General features: G+C 36.7%; 1 protein-coding gene across 3 annotated transcripts in view; it reads left to right on the top strand.

The window, feature by feature from the left end:
• Positions 1-21,427, top strand: part of LOC137389854 (band 4.1-like protein 5) — a 38,247-nt gene extending 16,820 nt beyond the window's left edge. The window contains exons 7-19 of one of the 3 annotated variants that reach the window (XM_068075994.1): positions 2,960-3,053; positions 3,875-3,963; positions 5,912-6,028; positions 8,730-8,867; positions 10,602-10,760; positions 11,229-11,446; positions 12,036-12,224; positions 13,358-13,573; positions 15,179-15,233; positions 16,660-16,707; positions 18,043-18,130; positions 19,033-19,398; positions 20,800-21,427. In XM_068075994.1, coding sequence (XP_067932095.1) covers positions 2,960-3,053; positions 3,875-3,963; positions 5,912-6,028; positions 8,730-8,867; positions 10,602-10,760; positions 11,229-11,446; positions 12,036-12,224; positions 13,358-13,573; positions 15,179-15,233; positions 16,660-16,707; positions 18,043-18,130; positions 19,033-19,398; positions 20,800-20,961 — 1,939 coding nt within the window. In that variant the 3' untranslated portion in view covers positions 20,962-21,427. The remainder of the gene's footprint in view (positions 1-2,959; positions 3,054-3,874; positions 3,964-5,911; positions 6,029-8,729; positions 8,868-10,601; positions 10,761-11,228; positions 11,447-12,035; positions 12,225-13,357; positions 13,574-15,178; positions 15,234-16,659; positions 16,708-18,042; positions 18,131-19,032; positions 19,399-20,799) is intronic. The other 2 variants (XM_068075995.1, XM_068075996.1) reach the window with 2 other exon arrangements.
• Positions 21,428-21,851: the final 424 nt, after the last annotated feature.

Here is a 21,851-nt window from a genome sequence, read left to right as displayed (position 1 = left end):
ACAGGGAAATGGTGTGTCAGACATTCACTGGTACATGCAGACATTACTGAGGACGTTTGTCTATTGCAGATGCAATAGGTTTCAACTAGTCACACTGAAAATTCTGAAACAACTGTCATGAAAGAGCTAAAATCTTTCGTTAGCTCAATAAACTTGACTTGAGAATTGTTATTTGTACAAAAGGGTTTGCTTACTCTTTTGTGCTAGTAGTTATTGTACTAGTAGTTATTCCTACAATTTAAGCTCAATTAGCTAACATAGCACTGTAACTCTTTAATCACAGTTGGTATCAAGGTTGCCACCTTCGAGTGTCTTAAAAAGGCTTTGAAGTGAGATTCCGTTGATGACATGCATGGGCTTAATGACATTGCCTAAGATCTTACACATCTTTTCGTGGTCGTCTCTGATCATCACTGTAGGAAGGCCTACAACAGCGTACAACAGCTGTGTTAGAGCAGGCTCTAACAATAAAAGCATCTAAGTACAAGCGAGATATGTATATATAATAATAAGATAAAACGCTCTATTCATCTTTGGCAGCGATACTTGCGGCTTGTTCACAAATTTCCTTCAAGTCATGTGAACTGGCATGAATATTTCAGATATTCAAAGTTATATAAGTTGGGTGTTGGTCTACTGAGTAGCAAAAGTTCTCATCACGCTGCGTCATTATAAAAATGTACCTGCGCAATGGTGTCAGTAACAATATCTTCTGTTGTTGATACCTGTGCAATAGTGTCAGTAACGCTATCTTCTGTTCTTGATACCTGTATAATAGTGTCAGTAACACTATCTTCTGTTGTTGATACCTGTGCAATAGTGTCAGTAACACTATCTTCTGTTGTTGATACCTGTGCAATAGTGTCAGTAGCACTACCTTCTGTTGTTGATACCTGTGCAATAGTGTCAGTAACACTTATCTTCTGTTGTTGATACCTGTGCAATAGTGTCAGTAACACTATCTTCTGTTGTTGATACCTGTATAATAGTGTCAGTAACACTATCTTCTGTTGTTGATACCTGTATAATAGTGTCAGTAACACTATCTTCTGTTGTTGATACCTGTATAATAGTGTCAGTAACACTATCTTCTGTTGTTGATACCTGTGCAATAGTGTCAGTAACACTATCTTCTGTTGTTGATATCTGTACAATAGTGTCAGTAACACTATCTTCTGTTGTTGATACCTGTATAATAGTGTCAGTAACACTATCTTCTGTTGTTGATACCTGTGCAATAGTGTCAGTAACACTATCTTCTGTTGTTGATACCTGTGCAATAGTGTCAGTAAAACTATCTTCTGTTGTTGATACCTGTACAATAGTGTCAGTAACACTATCTTCTGTTGTTGATACCTGTATAATAGTGTCAGTAACACTATCTTCTGTTGTTGATACCTGTGCAATAGTGTCAGTAACACTATCTTCTGTTGTTGATACCTGTGCAATAGTGTCAGTAACACTATCTTCTGTTGTTGATACCTGTGCAATAGTGTCAGTAATACTATCTTCTGTTGTTGATTCAGTTGAGAAATAGGTAGTAGCTAGTATGAGAGGTAAAGTTGCGAATGTAGGGTGGACTTCACTTATGTATGCCTGCATCTAGTTATTGATTGTACTAGCATGTTGCTGAAGGGTTTGGCTGGCAGCCATGTGATTCCAAGTGCTGTTGTTGAATCAACTAGATATCGTTTTACCTGTATCACGGCATTACTTATGATCCTAGTTTGACTTAAGGTTTTTTACCTTGTTTTCTAAGACAACTGTAGTTACAGTTTGGCATGTGTCACATGAGACAACAGAAATTCTGATGAGACGGTCACTCCTTGTGATATAAAAAAGGGTGGGGGCACCTTCGCTCTCACGTTCCATTTTTGTTCATAATCACTATTGAAGGTACAGGTTGCATGGTTGCAATAAAAACAGTGATTGTGCACTGACCTGGAATGCCTGTGTTTATGATACAAATATTTCGGTATAATTAAGATAACTCGCTGAAAATTTAAGAACTTTTTTAATTGGTTGAATAGTTAAAGTACTTCCAGCTGTACTTCATGCAGAGTACTTGATGCAAGCAAGTGAATATTGCTGTTACAGTCATGGGTAATTGAAGAGGCATCTCAGCGGAACAGTGCTACAAAGAATGCTTTAATTATGTCACATTGTTCCTTTGTCACAATTCATTCTTTTTAATATAGAGCATTGTGAATTTTCTGTATATAGAAAACCTGTGATTGCAGCAGTGTAGTTCATTTTTTCCGATTTTGTTAACTGCCCTTCATGGACCATCTTTGCAAGCATTTAAAAGTCTCTAAGACTTAAAATCATGAAATTTTGGCATTTATTATTATTATGTGTTTGTCAGAGTATCACTCTGGTTTTCACGCATGTTTTGAGTAGTCACAGAAGAGACAAGATATGCTACACTCATAATGTTTGATTTATCTGGATTCGTTTCACCGCTGGACTTCATAAAGTAAATTTATGTAATTGCGCACGAAACGTAGTTTTTCTCAGTCCTGTCACTAAATATTACACAATAAATATATTTTAATATACTATAATATTTTTCATTAGGAAGAAAGTTAAATGGGTGGCCACATGGCAATCGAATTGAAGCTTCCAAAGTACACACTCCTCAACCAAAGTTTAAGAGGTCATACGGGGCAGAACCAGCAGCAAAAAATCAACATCCTTCTAGCTACATCCTGTCGTATGGTAGCTTGAATAGATTCCCCCTTTTTTGCATTCTGGGTCATGATCGAGTCGAGCACTTAAAAGTTGTTGAATCAAAAGTAAGGTACAATTTTACCTAATTAAACTAACTGGTTGCAAACTGGTTGTAGCTTTTTTCGGCCAAATTTTCAGTTTGACTGCCATATGGCCAGCCCTTGAGGCTATAGCTGCTTTGTATAGAGCTCCTGTCACCACCTGAATATAGTAGCTCTGTTGATTACAGAGGGCAGGGAATGACACCTGATAAGGCTGAGCTACAGTACCTACATAAAGCCAAATGGCTGGACCTGTATGGAGTTGACATGCATTATGTTCTGGTAAGTACTGTACATTGGCCATGACCTTTGCTTATCCACAACTATATTGTCGCTAAATTCTTGAGTATCACACTTCATAGGCATATAAAAGTCAATGATTGGTGAAACCCTATTGAATTTGTAATTAGCAGGTAATTCAGTGCAGCTTGTCAAGGCTAAGCAACAGGAATGAATTGATTTTGAGTGTTGGTTTTCTGCTGATAGCCATGACTACAACGGCTGACAGAAAGAATTTGTTTCTGGTTGTGACCCACATTACAGCTTTAAAGTTATTTGAATACAGCTGCATTCAATTTAGTCGAAAGTAAAAGCAAAACAATATACAGATTTTTGAACAGCCTAGACATTTTCAGCACTGTAAAAACTGCACTTTTATGTTCGTATTACTTTGCTTTTTGATTTGTTTACATAATCTGAATGAAGTTTAAACTGAGCATGGCTAGAGACAAGCGTTCATTATAACAAGTTATTAGTCATTGTAACAACCTGATTAGCCATTGTAACAACCTTATTAGCCATTGTAACAACCTGATTAGCCATTGTAACAACTCTGTTCACTTCTAGTATCAGGAGACCTTGAAAATAAAACTTGGTTTGCCCATAGGTAAACTGCAGAGCTTTTATCTAATATAGTGCCTCTTTTTAATCCATCGTGTAAAAATATCAGCGAAAATATTGCTGTTTAATGGAGACACCTAAGTTGATGATTTTGCTTTAGTGAAAGTCATTCGCTCTTGAAATCTTGATCCTCGAGAAAAAATTTTGCCAAACGAGTTTAGTTGGCATTGTTGTTATGAAGGTTATTTGTTTTTTTTTTACAGGGCAGGGATGGTCTGGACTACAAACTTGGCCTTACGCCTACCGGGGTCCTAGTCTTTGAGGGTGCTGAGAAAATAGGCCTGTTTTATTGGTAAGTATTATGAACTATTTCTTTTTTCGTTCTACTTGGGAAAAGTTTGTGAGGTGTAAATTGTTTTGCTTCCTGTTGAAAATATTTCATGTTTGAAAAATTCTTGATAAGCCACTGTCCTTGACACATTAAATTGACAAGAGGTCGATACTTGAGAAAATCGACACAAATATAGCCTTGAACCAACATCGTGCCAGCTAAGATTGACAGAAATGATATTGATACAATTTGAAAGATCATGGATAAAAGTTAACTTGGACAAGTTAACCCAGTTGTGTCAAAAGGTAGACATAAAGTCATAAAGCTGTAAATATTCGCAGAGATACAAGATTGAGTCCTCTATTGTCGCTACTGAGCATGGTCCACCATTTCCATGATCACTATGGTTATTACTTGAATGTTCATGAACACGCAGAGTGCAACGTTATGGATTGGATTTTGTGGTGTTATGGCTCAGCTGGCCAATATCTCAACCTTACATTTAGTGAGCCCAATCTCTGACTAGATTGATCAAATTTTGGTGATGTACACTAGCCAAGAGACTCCTCTGTTTTATAAGGAGCTTGTTGAAGGGCTAATAAGTTAGTTACTAAATGCCAAAGTCGGCTGCGGAGAGTTCATGACATGTTAATATTATTTACTAACAAGTATACAAAGGGTCCAGATAATACTGCGTCTAGCTTTGTTTTGTGTGGTTTTTCTAAAGAAAAGAATGGCTAGCGGATTTCTGGACGAGTGTGTCATTACTATGCATGAACTTTGACAGCTATTGTTGCTTGGAGAAGTGTAAACAATAGGGCTCGACAGCAGGACTAAACTCGCCATCTCTAGCACATGCCTAGTTTATCATACAATTAGTCTTGACACTCTAAATAAATGAGTCATTTCAACAACTCTGTTCTTGTTGATTCAAGCCGCCTAGAAATACAAGCGCGCTTCCTGGCGTTTTCGAAGCCTTGTCTGTTTGTACCTTCTACATCTGTTGCTTGTCTGGATAGCTCCAGTCGCAGTTTTCATTAGTTTAATTATCTGCAATCGGTCGTGTCAAGATGTCGGACAGCTTGTATCTATATGAACTGAAGTCTTATATGGCATATTGAGTTATAAAATCACTGGCCTTGTAATGATCCATGAATCTAAGATAGTGACTACGTTGCCAATATTTTCCCAGTATGTAAAGAGCAGCCTTGACCTGGTGCTCTAGAAAGCAGCAGGTTGGCGGTCCAATTCCCAGAAAAGGCCACAGATGGTGACAAGAATAACATCTACCCTTAAATTGCTCTCTGCATATGGTCATGTCTCCAGTCATCAAGGTCCTCTTGACACTGGACTGGACATGTCCAGTCACGACCACAGAGACATTGTTTGTACAACAATGTCTCTTAAAAAACGTACTTAGCCTGTGCTCGCAGTAAGCTAAGCAGACATCTTACTCGATCTAAGAGAGGTTGCTCACGCAGTGCGCAAATGTGAAGAGTGATTGAATGTCTTGTTGAGGAGAGAAGAGCCTGTGTTGTCGGTATCAAGTTGCTAATATCCGATGGTTTTTACTACCAGTCCTACTAGCACTCTTGGCTCCCTTACACATGACAAACTAAACTAATTAAAGGGTTGCCTCTCTGCTCTTTGTCCTGCCATTAGGACACCTTCTAACCAATAAATAAACGATTTAGTAGAGCTTACTAGCAAAAATAATAAACAACCAGGATGAATATAGTAATGATCAAAAAATGATATGAGGTGGTTGTATTAAACATTGGTAGAAATTTATGTCATTACTCAATTATGGAGATTCTGTGGTCTATTATAATGACACAGATGATTGGAAAGGGCTGGCATGGCATGTTTGGTATATATTTTCTTGAAACATTTGAACCATTTGTAAACTTTGCTGTTATGGACAGCTACGGTCATTTCCTGTAGTTAAGATAATATGCTCGCTATTTAGGCCAAAGATAATCAAGTTCAACTTCAAGAGGAAACGATTGATCCTCGTTGTGGTCGAGGATAACGAGGGAGACGATCAGTCCACTGAGGTGAAGCAAGAACACACTTTCGTATTCAGGTATGCCCTCATCTGACTTTCAAAGCGTTACGAGGTGTTTGCAACTAAATAAATGAGCACTTCCATCTTCTGGTTTTCCAATTAGTTTCCTTTCCATCATGGAACAATCTGAATTTCTATAGCTACCTGTATAATGAAAAGAAACTTTTCACTTTTTCTGTTTGGATAGACATGGGAAATTCCACTTTTTTAGTTGGTACAGTTAAACTTGTCTCAGTAACAAGTGGGCATCTAGTCTTGCAACTCTGTCTTGCCTAAAACACAACAATATGAGTTTGCAGTAGTTGATACTACCTAAAAGTAAAATTAAAAAACTACAAAGCTTCTAGTATTTACTATAATAAGAGCCGTGTCTGTCTGTCTAAAGCCACGGTTAGATGTTGGGGTAAAATATTACATCGTGGGAAAAATTGCATGGTGGGATTCGATCTCGTGATATCAGCTTGGTAGACAGTCAGTTTAACACTTGCGCTAATCGGTCACTTTCTAGTTTGTCATTGTGCAAATAATTATTCTATGCGCTTTGGTGGGACACATGACGATCTCTCACAGCACGCTCGACTGCCAGGGTACTAGCGTATTATAAAAACATTTACTCATTTTGTTCACACATCATTACATACATTCAAAGCAATAGTTAATAGGCATTGGTAGAAGGTATCGCCAACTATTGGCAAAAATAATATTTTTACAAATAGTTTAAAGTCACTATCCTAGTGAGTGATGATTGCATTCATACTATTCAATAACTTGCTAGCTTGAGTTTTACTATCTTTTAAATATGGTTACATCTATTAAGTAATAATCGAGCTCGAGATAGTGTGGTTAGTATTTTTCAATATTAGAATATTTATAATACAGATGATAATGCATAGCGATTTCCTAAACAGTGGCTATAAAAAGATATTCCCTTGGGAAATCCTTATTAGATGGCTTTTGAGAAAAACTAATTTTATGTTGACACTGGTTTTTTATTATGTTGACACTGGTTTTTTATAGCTAAAATATTAATTGCATGCAGATTAGCAGTGAACTACATTGTATGTTGAAGGCCATAGCGGTAGTAGTTGAACATGTCATTTTCAACTCTTTTGCTGATGTAGTATTGAAAACGCCGTTGTAACTTGCAGAGTTGGAAATATTTACTATAATAAGAACTATGTCTGTTCGTCCGTTCGAGGCCATGGGTTGGGAAAAAATTGCATCATGTGGTAATCAAACCCACGACATCCAGCGCTGCTGTCCAGCGCAATACCATCTGCACCAATCACTGACCTTCAATGATTCTAGAATAACTGTGCGCATAATTGTTCTCTGTGCTTTATTGGCACACCTGTATCGCCATGTATTTCAAAGTAATTCATCATCATAGCTGAGCACTTCTATTTTAATAAGTGTTAACAGTGCATGCTATTTAGTAGCAACAGACAGGGTTCAATTATGACAATTAATACATAAATGGCTGTAAATTGTCAATGTTTAGATAATCTGTGATAATAAGATATTATTCCAAGAGAACATTAATCCAACTTAAAACAATGTCTTTCCTTGGTCAATGTATCTACAAATAATATGCTTTGAGTTGTTGTGTACATACAATTTTTTGTAAGTTGATAGCCTATGTTAGTAGTTGCTGAAATTACATGTACAAACATTTGTTCTCATATACAAAAGGTGTAGACAACTCCTACCGAAACATTTATAATTATGAATGTTCTGGTAATAACTAGTCATTTCTAAATTGTACTAGCATTAAGATCAGCAATGGTCAGGATTTCTTTCATTTCAACGCAAATGATTTCACAACGACCATACATAAACACGTTCATTGAGGGCAACTGTCCTCAATACATGCCAAGGTGGATTCCTGAGTTTTTAATCAGATACATGTAGACTGTGGTACATTTATATGGAAAACTTATGTTCTAAGATTGCCAGTTTAGCCTGGCATTGCTTGAACTGGATCTACTTTTGCCAATTAAATAAGCTGTAGTGAGTGCCCTTGTAACTCTTCCTTCAGGTGAGAAGTTGTTAACCTCACCGAACATCACTCTCAAGCTACTAAAGGTTATTTCACAATATTTTAGGGCAATCGATTAGCCTAGTTAGTAATGTGTCAGTTTACCGACTTAAATGTCTTAAATTTCACTAGTTTTAGACCATTGCATAGCTACCTTTTAAAAAGCAATTTAATTACTGCCTGTAGTATTTTTTCAATGTGATGGTTTTAAGATAAGATCAGTGTTTTATAATATGATAGATAGATTCTAGGGTCCAACGTGTATAATTAACTACCTGTTGGCTGTTCTATTATCGCTGCCTGACATTTATTTATAGTTGCGCGCAGTCGCGAAAATGTTAGCTTCAGATCAGACCACATTCTAGCTGGAATTGTCAGTTAATAGCGGCCACTCTCACCTTATAAACAACCATTCATACATATTGCTTATTGATTTGCTACTTTTTACAAGGGTTCCTTGACATTGAACTGTGGAGGAGGGGAGCAGTTCTTATAAACTGCGGCTTATTGGATATTGGCAAACGATTTGACTTGTCATTGGTCTAAAATTAGGTTTCTGTTCGCCGATTACTGTTGTATTTAAAACATAGAAGCGAGTGGGAATTATGTATTCTGTAACAATTCCATTACACAAAGTCTCTTATCATTAGACTAAGCAGCTTTTCTGCTCTCTTGTTGCAGGACCCAGAATCCCAAGGCCTGCAAGCACCTGTGGAAGTGTGCCATAGAGCATCACACTTTCTTTAGGGTGGTTGTTCAACCGACGAATGAGAGATCTAGCCAGGGATTCATAAGGCTAGGTTCAAGGTTTAGATACAGGTTTGTCGTACTAATTGGTTTTTCAATGACGACTGGTCAGTACCAGGGAATGATTACCGATGTCGACTCTAGACCTGGTCTAGAAAGAAAGCTGTTCTGTGCTCCCTATAGTTTTATGCCCATTTGAAATGGGTTGTTTGTGATGACTATCTTGTTGGAAGCATATAAAGTTTGTATGATTTAAAGTCTCTTTACTACCTGCATCATGCAGGTAGTGAAGAGACTATTATTTGATGATACTATTAGTGCCGATACTGTTAGTTGATAGTGCAAGATAAAGTACGATGAATTAACCATGGATTCTCTGTGAATGAAAATGAGAGGTGAAACTGATATAGTTATTGCGAGTCCAGATCTTCTGCATCATACATACAACATAATATTAGTTATTCATTACTCATTGCAGTTGATTGATAACTTCATTGTTTACAAGGTAATTATACACACTAACAAAGTCATTTTTACAGCTCCCTTCAACATCCTAGTGTGCTTATGAAAGTAAAATTAGTGCATTTAGGCAATTATCTCGAATTTATTGTTCAAAAAGCACAAAAACGGAGTACGTTTCATTCCATGGCTTGGTCAGTTTGAGTTTATGCTCTCGATATCCATATAAAATGCGCAATTTGAACAAATGGTTTTAACCAGCTGATACAAGAGGTTACACGGCATTTTATCGTGGACTTTACTCCTAGATAACAAGTCAAGAGTTGCTGTATATCGCAATCAAAAACCACGTAGCAAAATAGCCGCATAATAGACCCATCTCTGAAGCAGTTACAATCTTGAACCAAATACGGGTCAAAGTCCAACTGGCAATAATCACCTTGCTGCAGCTGTATGGGATGAAAAGCAGATACCATATGATCATTTCAAGTTTTGTGGAATAGCAAAAGTTTTAAGAGCTTCGTTATGGGGGTCAGAGGTGGGGTCAGAATTTCTAGTGTGGACATTTGACTGATAAGTCAGGTGGAGTTAGGATCTGGACTTTACAAAACGTGTGTCAGATAGCATTGGAGTTTGACCATCGTAACAGAGGGGCCAGAGTTGGGGTGTTACAGTAGACGTGCTAACAGGTGGGCCAGATGCATATGTGGGATTCAGGGTTTTAGATAAATGGGCCAGCGGTAGAGCTAGGATGTGGGTATCTCAACAAAAGGGTTATAGTTGGGGTGTGAGCTTCCTAGCAGGTGAACTAGACACAGAGTTACGGTGTGGGTATCTTGACAATTAATTCAAAGGTCAAGTTAGGACATGGACATCTCAACAGATGGGCCAGAGTTGGAATGTAAGCATCCCACCAGGTGGAGTAAGCATAGAATTGGAGTATGGGATGGAGATAGATGGGTCAGAGGTGGGTTTGGGGTGGTGCTTCTAAACGGATGGACCAGAAGCGGAGCTACATGATAAACCCAGAAACTTGAAAATTAAAATTATCTATAATTTGCAAAGCAATTAATAATCTATCTAATTTGGTCCATTTTGATGATCTTTATCAAAAATTAATTTTACTTTAATAAAAATTTCACTATGCATCAATGCGGATTATAAATTTCAGTTGGATGTCTAATTATAGATTAACATTCATCAAGAATCTGATAGTACATTATGCATTAAAACCCGTTATAAATTTTTATCAAGTGTTTTATTAAAATTAAAGCTTACTGAATGATTTATTTAGTAACTTTAAACTTTATTGAAAAGTATCTATAAGTCTGTGTGTGTTTGATGCAGCGGCCGTACACAGTTTGAACAACTGAACAGAAGTCACGCTCGCAGAAGCGTTAGGTTTGAGAGGCAACCAAGTAGGCGGTTTTCAAGAAGGGCATCCCTCGAGGCACGAGAGCGAATAAGAAAAAGGAATGCTCCGTCTTCTCTTCCACAGCAGATTGGGTCAGTGTTACCATTTTTACGTTTTTAAGCTTGTCTTCCATTGAGTATCTTCAATTTTTCATGATCCATTTCTAAGCGACGTTATGTTCGTAGTGTTCCTTTATTGTACTGTGATTGAAGTGTATGCAGAATTGTTTTCTTTCAGGCTTTTTTGATGAGAGCATTAGTAAGTAGACAAAACAAGTAGATTGGTTTCACTGTGCGATAGATATGATGAGCAGTGGTATATACATGAAATATGAGTTATGAAATATACAATTGAGAATTGTCTTCTTTTTAAACAAAAACAAGCAGACAACTGAGGTTTTATTTGTCGAGATTTATCATGCTTGCGTGACTCAACATACGTAACCAAATCTTAACTATTTTTATTATCTTTATTGTCGTCGCTTGATTTGAGAAACATCTACTGATTCAGGCGATGTCTAATAGATCTATGAACATTTGCATGCTATTTATACATTCCAGAAATTCGCCAGCTGTTAATGCTGATGCTGCGTCTGCTGGCAGCAACACTCCCTCCGTGTCCCCAACTGGTGCTAACCCGGTGCTCAACGGCACCACAGATCTGAGCTCACCCATGGATCGTCTCGACAACCTAATATCTTCGAACAGCGGCGGAAGGGCAAGAACTCCCTCTAGTAGGGACCGTAGTTCTACAGATCTTGCTTCACCCACTCTACTTGGTACATTCATTTATGTATTTAAATAGGAATTTAAATCAACTTTTAGTAGATTTTATCAAAAAGTATCGGTATTTTTCTATCATTTGCGATTGCTTTTGATTTTTGAAGGGATCTGACTGCCAGAATGTTTCAAGATTAAAGCCAACAAAGCTTGATCATGGTTAAAACGCTTCATTAGTGTGATTATGCGATTATGACAACTATGCCAAAAGTGTGATTATGACCTCCATAGTAGCAAAGAGATCGACATAATAGAAATGTGTAACATTGCAACTAGAATGCATTAGCCGCTATAACGATAGCAACTAGTGACGTCATTTAGCACATATTTTTCTTTTTAGTGTTTGAATGTTTTAATCACGATCAAGTTTTGTCAATTTTAATCTTGAAACATCCTGGCAGTCAGATCACCTCAAACATCAAAAACAATCACAAATGATAGAAAAATGCCCATACTTTCTGATAAAATCTACTAAAGTTTTGCTCTAGTTCGTGTTGTAATGCATTCACTAAGTGATCATATCTTTATTGCGATCATTCTAGTATGTGGATTAGAAAGGTGAAGGTAGTGGTCTCTCTTTATCTTTAGAGCATTCTGAGGCAGCCCAGGCTAAAATTAAGGGTCTCTCCGATCCACCCGAGCCAATGCCTCGCCCCAATAAAGACATAAATCTGTACCAGAATAATCAAGTAAAGGTGATAGGAACGAAGGAAAAGGTGCCAATTGAAATAAAGTCCAACATCCTCAAGGCTCGTGCTGACGAAGAAAGACACAACGGTAATAGCTGATTGCTAGAACTGTGATCTCACTGACTATTAACTTTTTTATGATTTAAAACTGTTTCGTTTCAAATTGCTTTTAAATTTTAAAATAGTTTCAAGAATTAACCTTCTTTAAAACTTTACACAATGCATCATTCTAATTTAATAAAATTTTAAAGAGTTAACTTTGTAATTTGTAAAAAAATGTGATCACCATTGACTCTCTTGTGTAGCCATATGAAGGAATAATTTGTATACTTTCAGTGATAAGAAAGTCCAATATTGAAGTAAAAATATTTTCATATTTGAAGTAAAATTTGAACAAATACTTGTTTCAATATTTTAATGTTTTACACGTTGAAAGTTTAAAATTTTTGAAATATTACAATTTTGTACAAAACATTCAAAAGATGGTAGAAATAAAAATAAATCGCTAAAATAATAAAATTATATAAATTAAGTTGGGTTTAATTATAGTTCATATTAGTTAGGGTAAGTTACTCTACCATCAAACCTTCGTATTGCTGAGTCTGCACTTCCATTGAGGTGTCTCTAACTTAGGACAATATGTTAGTCTATTTGTGATTTTTATTTTATTGATTTAATTTAAAGTATTTATTATTGGTTTTCGATCTGTAGTAGATTCAGCAAAGTAGTATAAATATTTGATTTGATCCTAACTTTATTTCACTGGCTAATGCTGATAAAAACCAATATGGCTGTAAAAAAGGTTGTATAGATTCATGTAAATATTTGCTTCAGCGTTTGATGGTTTTGAAATAGGAAGCAAACATTAGAATGGATTAACTGCGTGTGCCAATCAAGGCTTGGCTCTATTCTGTAACATTGCTCATCCGCTACCATCTGGTGTAAATCCAAAAGTATGATTTTATAAGGGGAAAGGTAACTCCAAAGATAGATCTAGGTTGCATGAACTCCCTTTTGCCGCTCTTTCTGTTATAATAGTAGTCAACTTTACAATGCAGGGTAGACTATTGTTGTGTTGTATACTCGTTCATGTTGTAATTGACTCGGGACCTTTTGTTGACCTTGGTTTGCTGCTAAATCGCTGCTGATCACTCAATTTCACTCTCTCTCTCTATATAGTTAGGCGCTGCTTGTATGGCTAAATCGAGTTGGTTGTTTCAGTGAAAGATACCAACACCTTAGCACGAACCACACAGTTTGCACCCCTCAATCTCGCCACTCACCCTTACCCCTCTAGGCATCAACCGATTCAGTCACCTTCCCCTATTGGAAGCAATGGGAAGCATAGCTTTAGCGTAGCTACAGATCATAGATCAAGCATGAGTAGAGGGGTCGGGCTTTTGAGTCCCACAGTGGCTGCACAAGATGGTAGAGTAGGTGAGCAGCGTCACGCTATACGCGTCACATGACCCTTCCATCTGTTTGTCTTGTTGTTTGGTGGCTATTTGCTTAGATCTTGCTATGCTCAGCAGGTGTTTGCTTTGCATACAAGAGCTTTATTGTGCGCATCGCTTTTAACCGCTCCTTTCGCCATTCCTTAACCCTTTCACTGCCATCCATGTACAAATTTAGCTATCGGCCTACCGCCAGCCATTTTAACAAAAATTGCCCATTTTGCTTCATGATATGTACACAATATTTTTCAACTTCAAACTTTATCTAGAACATTTTTTTATGTATTTTATTTTGCCAACATGGTAAACAACACTGCTATGCAAAAAATTGAATGTGTCTATACTTTGTGCACTGATAAAGCTATGTGAAGCTACGTTTGTTATGAAGCTAAAAACAATCCTCTACAATGTTCCTTACTCTTATAAAACTATTACTTTCACCACCATCAGTGTCAGCGCTGCTACTTTAATTATCTGTGTAATCACTAAAATCTGAATATGAATCGGCAATAATGTCATCAACACGAGTAATTCTCAATTTTTAACTTGGGATGTACTTACGAAAACCATAATAAAACTAAATAGTTCGAACGTCAGAAAAAAGAAATCTTCGCTTTCATGTCCGAAATTTCCAAACAAAAATTTTAAAATTGCTTCGTTAATTTAGTCTAATTTTATAGAAAAATATTCAAACAACACTGTCATACCATAAAATTCTAAAGATCGTTGGATATGTTGTCAACGAATAATAAAATTGAGCTATTACGCAATTGCTAGGAAATTCGCATAAATGCGCATACAGCAGTGAAAGGGTTAATGTGCCACCCCCGTCAATTTTTAAAAGATCAGAAAATATAGATATTTCTATATCGTTTGAGATTTTGTTTGTGGTTTTAGGTGATCCTGAAGGCCAGGATGTTTCAAGATTAAAATCGGTAAAACTTGATCGCGGTTGAAACACTCAAAAGAAAAAGACATGCACAGACTTTTCCAACGATAGCGTCAGTAGTCATGCATATTGTTTATTTGTACTAAATATACGGTCTCATCAGTATCTGGTATTGATGTTTCCAGAGCATTTAGAGAAAAAAGGGACAATTTCTAACAAAATTATCTTTAAATTATTTGAAACATCTCTAGAACTGTATCTGAAGCTATGTCTAAAGTTTTGTAATAATCATGAGCAAATACAAAATAAAATGTATGTCAATAAAAGACATGTAAGACCGCAACTTGAACGCAACAGTTGATGGCTTAACGAGGGAAACAAGCAGGAAACATGACTATTGACATTATTTTTGGAGACGCAATGTTCTTCCGAGCGCTTTAACTGCGGTCAAGTTTTACCTATTTTAATATTGAAACATCCTGGCAGCCAGACCTCTAACAATAATAAAATCTCTATTGATAAAGAAAATAAAATTTTTAATAAAATATTCTAAAAGTTTGATGATTAGTGATCCTTCAATGTATCGCCATTGTTCTATTTCTTTTTAAGTTAATGTCAAGGTTGTATTTTGATGCAATGTTGTCGGCGGGTCTGGAGTTTGTATTATTGTCACTAGCGTTGGATGTGGTTCTGCTGCAGGTAATTCAGTCATGCAAGAAGATGACAATGTTTCAACGGAGTCTGAAGATGAAAGGTTAGTACAACCTGTGGAGTTACTGATGCACTTCTCTTCCATGCATGATGTTTTATTCGTGTAGCATTTTATAGAATATGTCATTTCTTAATCTTTTCTACGCATTATTATTAACAGGATTAGCAGTATCACGGTAACTTGCTGTGATTATGCTGACTTAGTTGACCTTTATAGTTAGTTCATGCTGCCAGTGTTCTAGCATGTACATGTATATTCTATACCATTTAGTTGGTAAAGCGTTCTGATTTGTGATTTTACGAAAAAATTATGTAGTAGGGTTGCTTTCACAAAACCTAATACATACCCCATATTCGCTCCACAAGTTATTATTTTAGTGATGAAAATGTATTTTTCCGAGTCAGAGCATGTAGGTGGGAGTGGCAACTATCGTACAAGTAGGAGTGGCAACTATTTTAGTTTTGTCCACTTAACAATTTGCTGAGAGCTGCTGAAGATTTGGATCACTTTGAAATGTTGGTTGTTTCCGCAGTATATTTATTTAACGTACTTTATTACTTGAGCTGTAGAGTTACAGTACGATAGCCAATTTAGACCAAAGAAGTGGCTTGTAATCTTTACAACTATTAACAGTACTAGTAATAATATAATAGTAACCTTGTACATGTAGCTTGTTCAAAGCTTGTAAACTAATTGATTGCTCATACAAATATACAATCGGTAGAGAACAATTAATCAATTTTTTAGGTATTTTTATTTATATTTTAAGTCAAAACTCAAGAGTCAAAATTTATATTTTATAAATTTTGACTTGAAATATTAGAAATGACCTGATATAAACTAGCAGCTGTTCAATTTGGAAATAATTAAAATGTATTAGTGTGCTATTTGCTGCTAGAAACATTTCTGAATTAACGTAAAAAGTGCAAAATTAATATCTATATTGTTCATTATATCATTCAGAGACACAGTTGTCTAATTCAATGGCAACTGCATCATGAGAATCTTAGCTAAGGGGAATAATTCCCTACTTAGACAAACTCCTGCTTTAGGTGAAAATAAACCACATATTTTTGTTTATAAAAAAATTCATTCTTATTCACTTTTTACTCACTACAAGATGAGCACTTGTGTATTTCATTGTATTTCTAGTGTTGGTTCAAGTTGTGGAGTATTTTCTGATGAAATGGAACTATTGCCTCGTAAACGAAATAAAGCAATTAGGTAAAGCGTGTGACGTGAAGGAAGAGTTTAAATGATAGTATGGAGTTATGCACCCTTTAGCAACACTAACAATTCTTCCTTCTGGCCTGGTGATTTTGCAGCACTCAAGCGCATACGGCTCACACCTCTAACCAACCCTCCATTCTCATGTAGCTATTTTTCCTGACCATTCGTTTGCTGCCATGTGTTTTTTACCGACTGTTTCTGTAGTTGGGCTCTGATTTGAGTTTTTAACATTTTTTAGCCCTATGAGTCCCATGAGCCCTCATACTATGGAGCTTGCAGTCAACGGGTGAGTGCACTACTGAACCATAGATTCTGAGTGTGTCTTGTTTTTGTGGTTTCCAATGTAGGTAACTTTAGTAGAATTGAATTCGAGTATTTGAATCGAACTAGTATTTTTATTAATTGTTTATGTTCAAGAAGTTTATTATTTTTTGCATTACAATACCAGTTGATATTATTAGTTTAAAAAGCACATAATATTTACTTCTACTTTATATTTGTCAACCAACTATATTAAGCATTATCTATTTAGTTTTTTTCAGGCACCGTATAAAAACATTTTTTATAAAAATTATTTTTGACTTCTCAAAAAGTATATATATATATATATCTAAAACCAGTTTAATTGTGCTGACTTCACATATAAAGCACTCAACTTGAGAAAGGAGCTAATTTAACTAAATATAAATTCAATACAATTAAGTTTTAGTCACAATTTTAATTGCATTACAGCATTTTTCATATGGTTCACAGTAAAGCAATAAATTTAGTAAAGTTAAATTTTAGTCACTCGATACCTTGTTTTATATATGTAAGCTTTCAAGTTGGATTTTTATCTCATTGTTGAGTTGTCACCATTGGGTGCGATGTTGAGATCAGTAGCGTGATGCACCACGTAATGTTTTATAATTTGGAACTTGATAAGGCTTTAGTAAACAGCGAAGTTTATTCTAGTTTGTTCCAGTAACTGCTAGCCGTAGGCCGAGCGATACTCAGGGTTTCTTTAGTTTTCGTCGCAAATCATGCCACTGCTTTCATGAAAATAATCAATGAACGCATTCATTTTAGGCAATTGTCCTTAATACTTGCAAAAGCGAATTTTGTTGTTTCTAATCCTGTAGATCTTGGCTCATTTACATGGGAAACAGAAGTTCTAATATTGCCGGTTGAGAAAGGCATTACTTGGGGTGTGCCTCCATTTTATATTAAATAAGTTGTAGTAGATAACACATGGAGCTCTGTCAGTCGGCTCTTAGAACTCATGCGAGAATTCTTATCTTCACAGAACACTGTGGTCAATTAGTTTGGGTAGTAATACATCAGTCTACTAAGCTGAGAGTCACGAGTTCGAGCCCCGCAAAAAGCAATTTTTTATGGAGCACTTTAATTACTGGCTACATTATTTTTTCAGTGCGATAGTAGCAAGCAAAATTACAATTATGTTATATGTTATTATTATGTCATTATTATAATGTTCTATAATGTAGTGGATAGATGACTACTTATTTGATGATATTATAAATATGGTATGATATCAAATCATATGATATGATAGATTTTATTTGATGGTATTTAATGTCGTTCTTTGTTATATTGTTACTATTAAATTATGTTCTTATAGCTCCAAACTTCCTCGCAACGCGTCTACCAGCAGCAGCAGGTCAATGCCTTCACCCGTCAACAACGCAGGCTACATTAACATCTCTCGGGTAGGTTCTTCTTGACTCGCTCGCTATTTCTTGGTCACACCTCAGTTTTCATTAAGGCGCCTAACTTACCCTTGCATCCTTATCACTGCTTTCTGGCACAATATGTACAATTTTCATTGCTTTTCCATCTATTACATCTGCTCAAGGGTCAATTTGCAAAACTGAATAATATATTTAAATATATTTTAGACTCAATTTTAGTATAATACATTTTAGGTTCCATTTTGAATTATCTGAATTATTGAATAACTTGTGTGTTTTTAACTCTTTGCTTACTACGAGCTGGCTTATGGTCAAGAGACGCCTGGTGTGGCTTGAGTAAGCTTCGTACAAAACATTTCTGATTAGTGAGTAGTTAACTGGCCTGTCATTTCTGTACTTAATTAAAAGGAAACAGTCATCCGATTGTGTTGAACCAATAAAAAACATGTTTACAGTTTATCCTGAGCTTAGTTTCGTTGTGCAAAAAAATTAACTTTTTTGTAGCAATTTCTCCATCACAATTACCAGTCATGTCAGACGTATTACAGCTAAGGAGCTTTTACTGATTGTAAAAAATTAATTAGTTAACGGAGTTACATTATACACTCGCTGTTTAAGGCACAACCTGTTTAAACTGATGATTCTCATTTACTGACATTTGCACAAATTATTTCTTGCCTCTAGTCGAGGAATTGAGAGCATTGAGGTTGTTTGCAGGCATCTGTTGAGAGGAAGGTGTATGTTACGCGTCCATCAGAGACATATGTGTGATACCTGGTATTGAGTAACATTTGCTTAATGTTGCTTTTATGAGTTGATTGATTAGCGTTGTTACTGATATTATTGTGCTACACGTGTTGGTCCGTTTTCTCCTCACCTCGCCGAACAAAATTCACTAATTACTTTCCTACTTGTAACAGGATGGCCACTCCCAGTCAGTAGGCTCACCTCTCTCACCCGGTGCTCTCTCACTCAGTGACGAGGGTGCGGCGAGTTCAACAGGTAGCCCTCAATCAACTCGGTCTGTCACTTCTCGACCAAGCGTCGCTCCGACATTTTGCTGTTTGGACGATGACAGCAATGGAAACATGTTATTGAGTGACCCAGTGATTAGGGCCTTTCTCAACAACTCTGAAAATAGCTTGCTAGGCAGCTTGGGGAAAGTAAAGCAGCCTCTTGGCGCGGCATCTATTAGTTCTGAGGAGTCAAAAGAACTGGTGGAAACTGCCATTGACAGTTCACCTACTCCCACTCCTTGTCCTAGTGCAGAGGAGTCGTCTCCCTTTGTAAGTGGAGCTTTGTAGTTTCCCGCTGCATGGCTCTAACTGGAGAGAAGGCGCCATCAGCTCTGACTGTCCAGCTTGCATGCAACTCGCTCGCCTCTTACTATCTGCCGCCCGTGTGCTTCTTCAGATCGTAATGTTGCAGTTTGACGTGTTGCGGCCTCTTTTTGCTTACAAGTTTGTTAAAAAAGCTCGACATTGTTCCACAGCATCAGACTCCAGGTCAACGATTTTATTGCTATATAGTTTGTTAGTCACTATGCGCGCTTTATTTATTTAGGTGTAATCGCTGGGTTGGTTGGCTTAGTATTTGGTCGGTACATTTGGCTGATTTGGAGATGATAGGGTCAGCCTTCTTCAATCAGTTTTAGCGAGTTTGTATTTTAGTTGCTGTGTGCATGCTTTTCTTTATCACACCCCAAAATCTTTGGTGGCAACATGTATCTGGTATTGTTTAGTTTATTTGATATAGACATGCACATCGTATTTGATTTGCATCTGTTAGCTGGCCACCGAGCATGTACAACCCTCCCCCCTTCTTTCTCACCCAGCCAAATTCCCCAAACTGTTTGGTGTTGCTTCACCTCTTCGCTATTCATTGACTTATTGTGTTTGACTATAATCTTTTAGCCACGCGCTACGGTGCCTCTTTTGCAAACCTGTAGTAGATCATCGTATGTTTTCCTAAATTAAAAAGATGTATTTTAGACAGTTAATGCTGGTGTTAGACAACCACATTGCACACAAAAGTATCCACTACCGTCAGTTATTTTAAAGCTATCAAAGGCCAACCTTGCTGTATAATGGAAAAAAGCGGTGATTCGGATATGAAGATCTCTTTATGTCTATTGGTTGGCTAAAATTGTTAAAATCTCTTGTTGGTTGTCTGCATTTTTATTATTTAATTTTGCTCCAGTTTGAAGTCTCCTAACATATTATTAAAAGTTATCTAGTGAAAACTGTTTTCAAACTTCAACTGCAAGACATAATTCTATGAGACTTGAAATAAGCTAGTGATCATATCTGTACAGGTTATCATCAACCGATAAAAAATGAAATGTTGAGAATTTGGCCTACATAATTATTCGAAAGCATAATTTACAGCTGTTTGGTTTACATATTTGAAATTAGGACAAAATGAGGATTCATTTAATATGTAGTTTATGGCTATTGACTAAATTCACAATGAGTGACAATGTTGAAAAACGAAAATGAGAATTTTAGTTTTCTAACAAAGAGGTCCAGTTTATTTCGCTTAGCAATTTAGTTATTCAATTCACGAAGGATCATCTGAGGGTGAAACCTATGCTATCTTTTACGCCTCAATCGGTTAGTGTCATAAAAAACCATCGTCTGCATTATAATAATGGTTGTGTGTTGTCATACGCATAACGCCTTTTGTAGGAATCACCTGCTGATGGCACACGATCCTCCAAGAGGTCAATTGCAGGAACAAATCGGCCAGACAGTAAAACGAATGGTGATACAAACAGCTTGAATAGACCCTTGCCTAAGCCTGCACCTCGCAAATATGAGAAGAGGGTGTGTGTTACAACAGTGTTGTGATAGTTGACAATGATTACTTACAGTATGTACCCAAGGATCTAAGGCTAGGAAGCCTTGCTCCAGATCTTTATCATGTTTTAGTATCGCTGTTTCCAACTGTCATATCTCATCATTGCAAGGATTTCACTCTACTTTACGCATTTGTCTTTCAAGGGAAGATAAAGAGTCTAAACAGCGCTTATTCTTATTTATATCGGGTTAGTCAGACCCTCCCTTAATCATTCGCTCCGTACAACTTAGTAACCTAGGCTAAGTACGCTAGCTCTCCTTTACACTCCTAGTTGTATTTTACCAGCTTGTATATGTATGAGATGAGAGAGTAACTCCTAGTATACCTGTTGCTACCTTGCATCATGTAGCCTTATATATTTGATACACATTCATATCCCTTCTTTTCTAGAACATTCTCATATCAACTATTCTGTACTTGATTTGTATTTTCATGTAATAAAAATTGTTTAACATTTTATAATAGTCCTTAGCCGTCTTCATCCACCTCAGTTGTGACATCATCGCCTTCATTGATATCAACAGTCCCTTGTTCATCGGCGTCATTATCGGCATCCCCCTCGCCGTCTTCAGCTGTTTCCTCATCATCGCCATCATGTTCTGTAATTACCTCCCCCTCTCCCTCATCTGCGACAGCCACTTCTGGTTCTTTTGCATCGAGACTTTCCTTTTCACTTGCTGTGATACACTCTTCTAGAACCTCGGCGACTATTTGCTCACTAGTTGCTTTCAGTTCATCATTATCTATATCATCGCCGGTCTTTGCAGCTAAAGTAAAAAGTGAAAAGTTACACCTTCCGACGGCACAGCATGCCCAAAATATGTGAACGAAGTTGCATACTTAGATAGTAGACTAATTATAATTCCATGAAAGTGATTAG

This window comes from Watersipora subatra, chromosome 3, assembly GCF_963576615.1.
Source record: "Watersipora subatra chromosome 3, tzWatSuba1.1, whole genome shotgun sequence".
In the NCBI taxonomy this organism is placed as follows: Eukaryota; Metazoa; Bryozoa; class Gymnolaemata; order Cheilostomatida; family Watersiporidae; genus Watersipora; species Watersipora subatra.
Note: the sequence above shows the minus strand (reverse complement) of the source record. Positions and strands in the feature narration are given on the sequence as shown.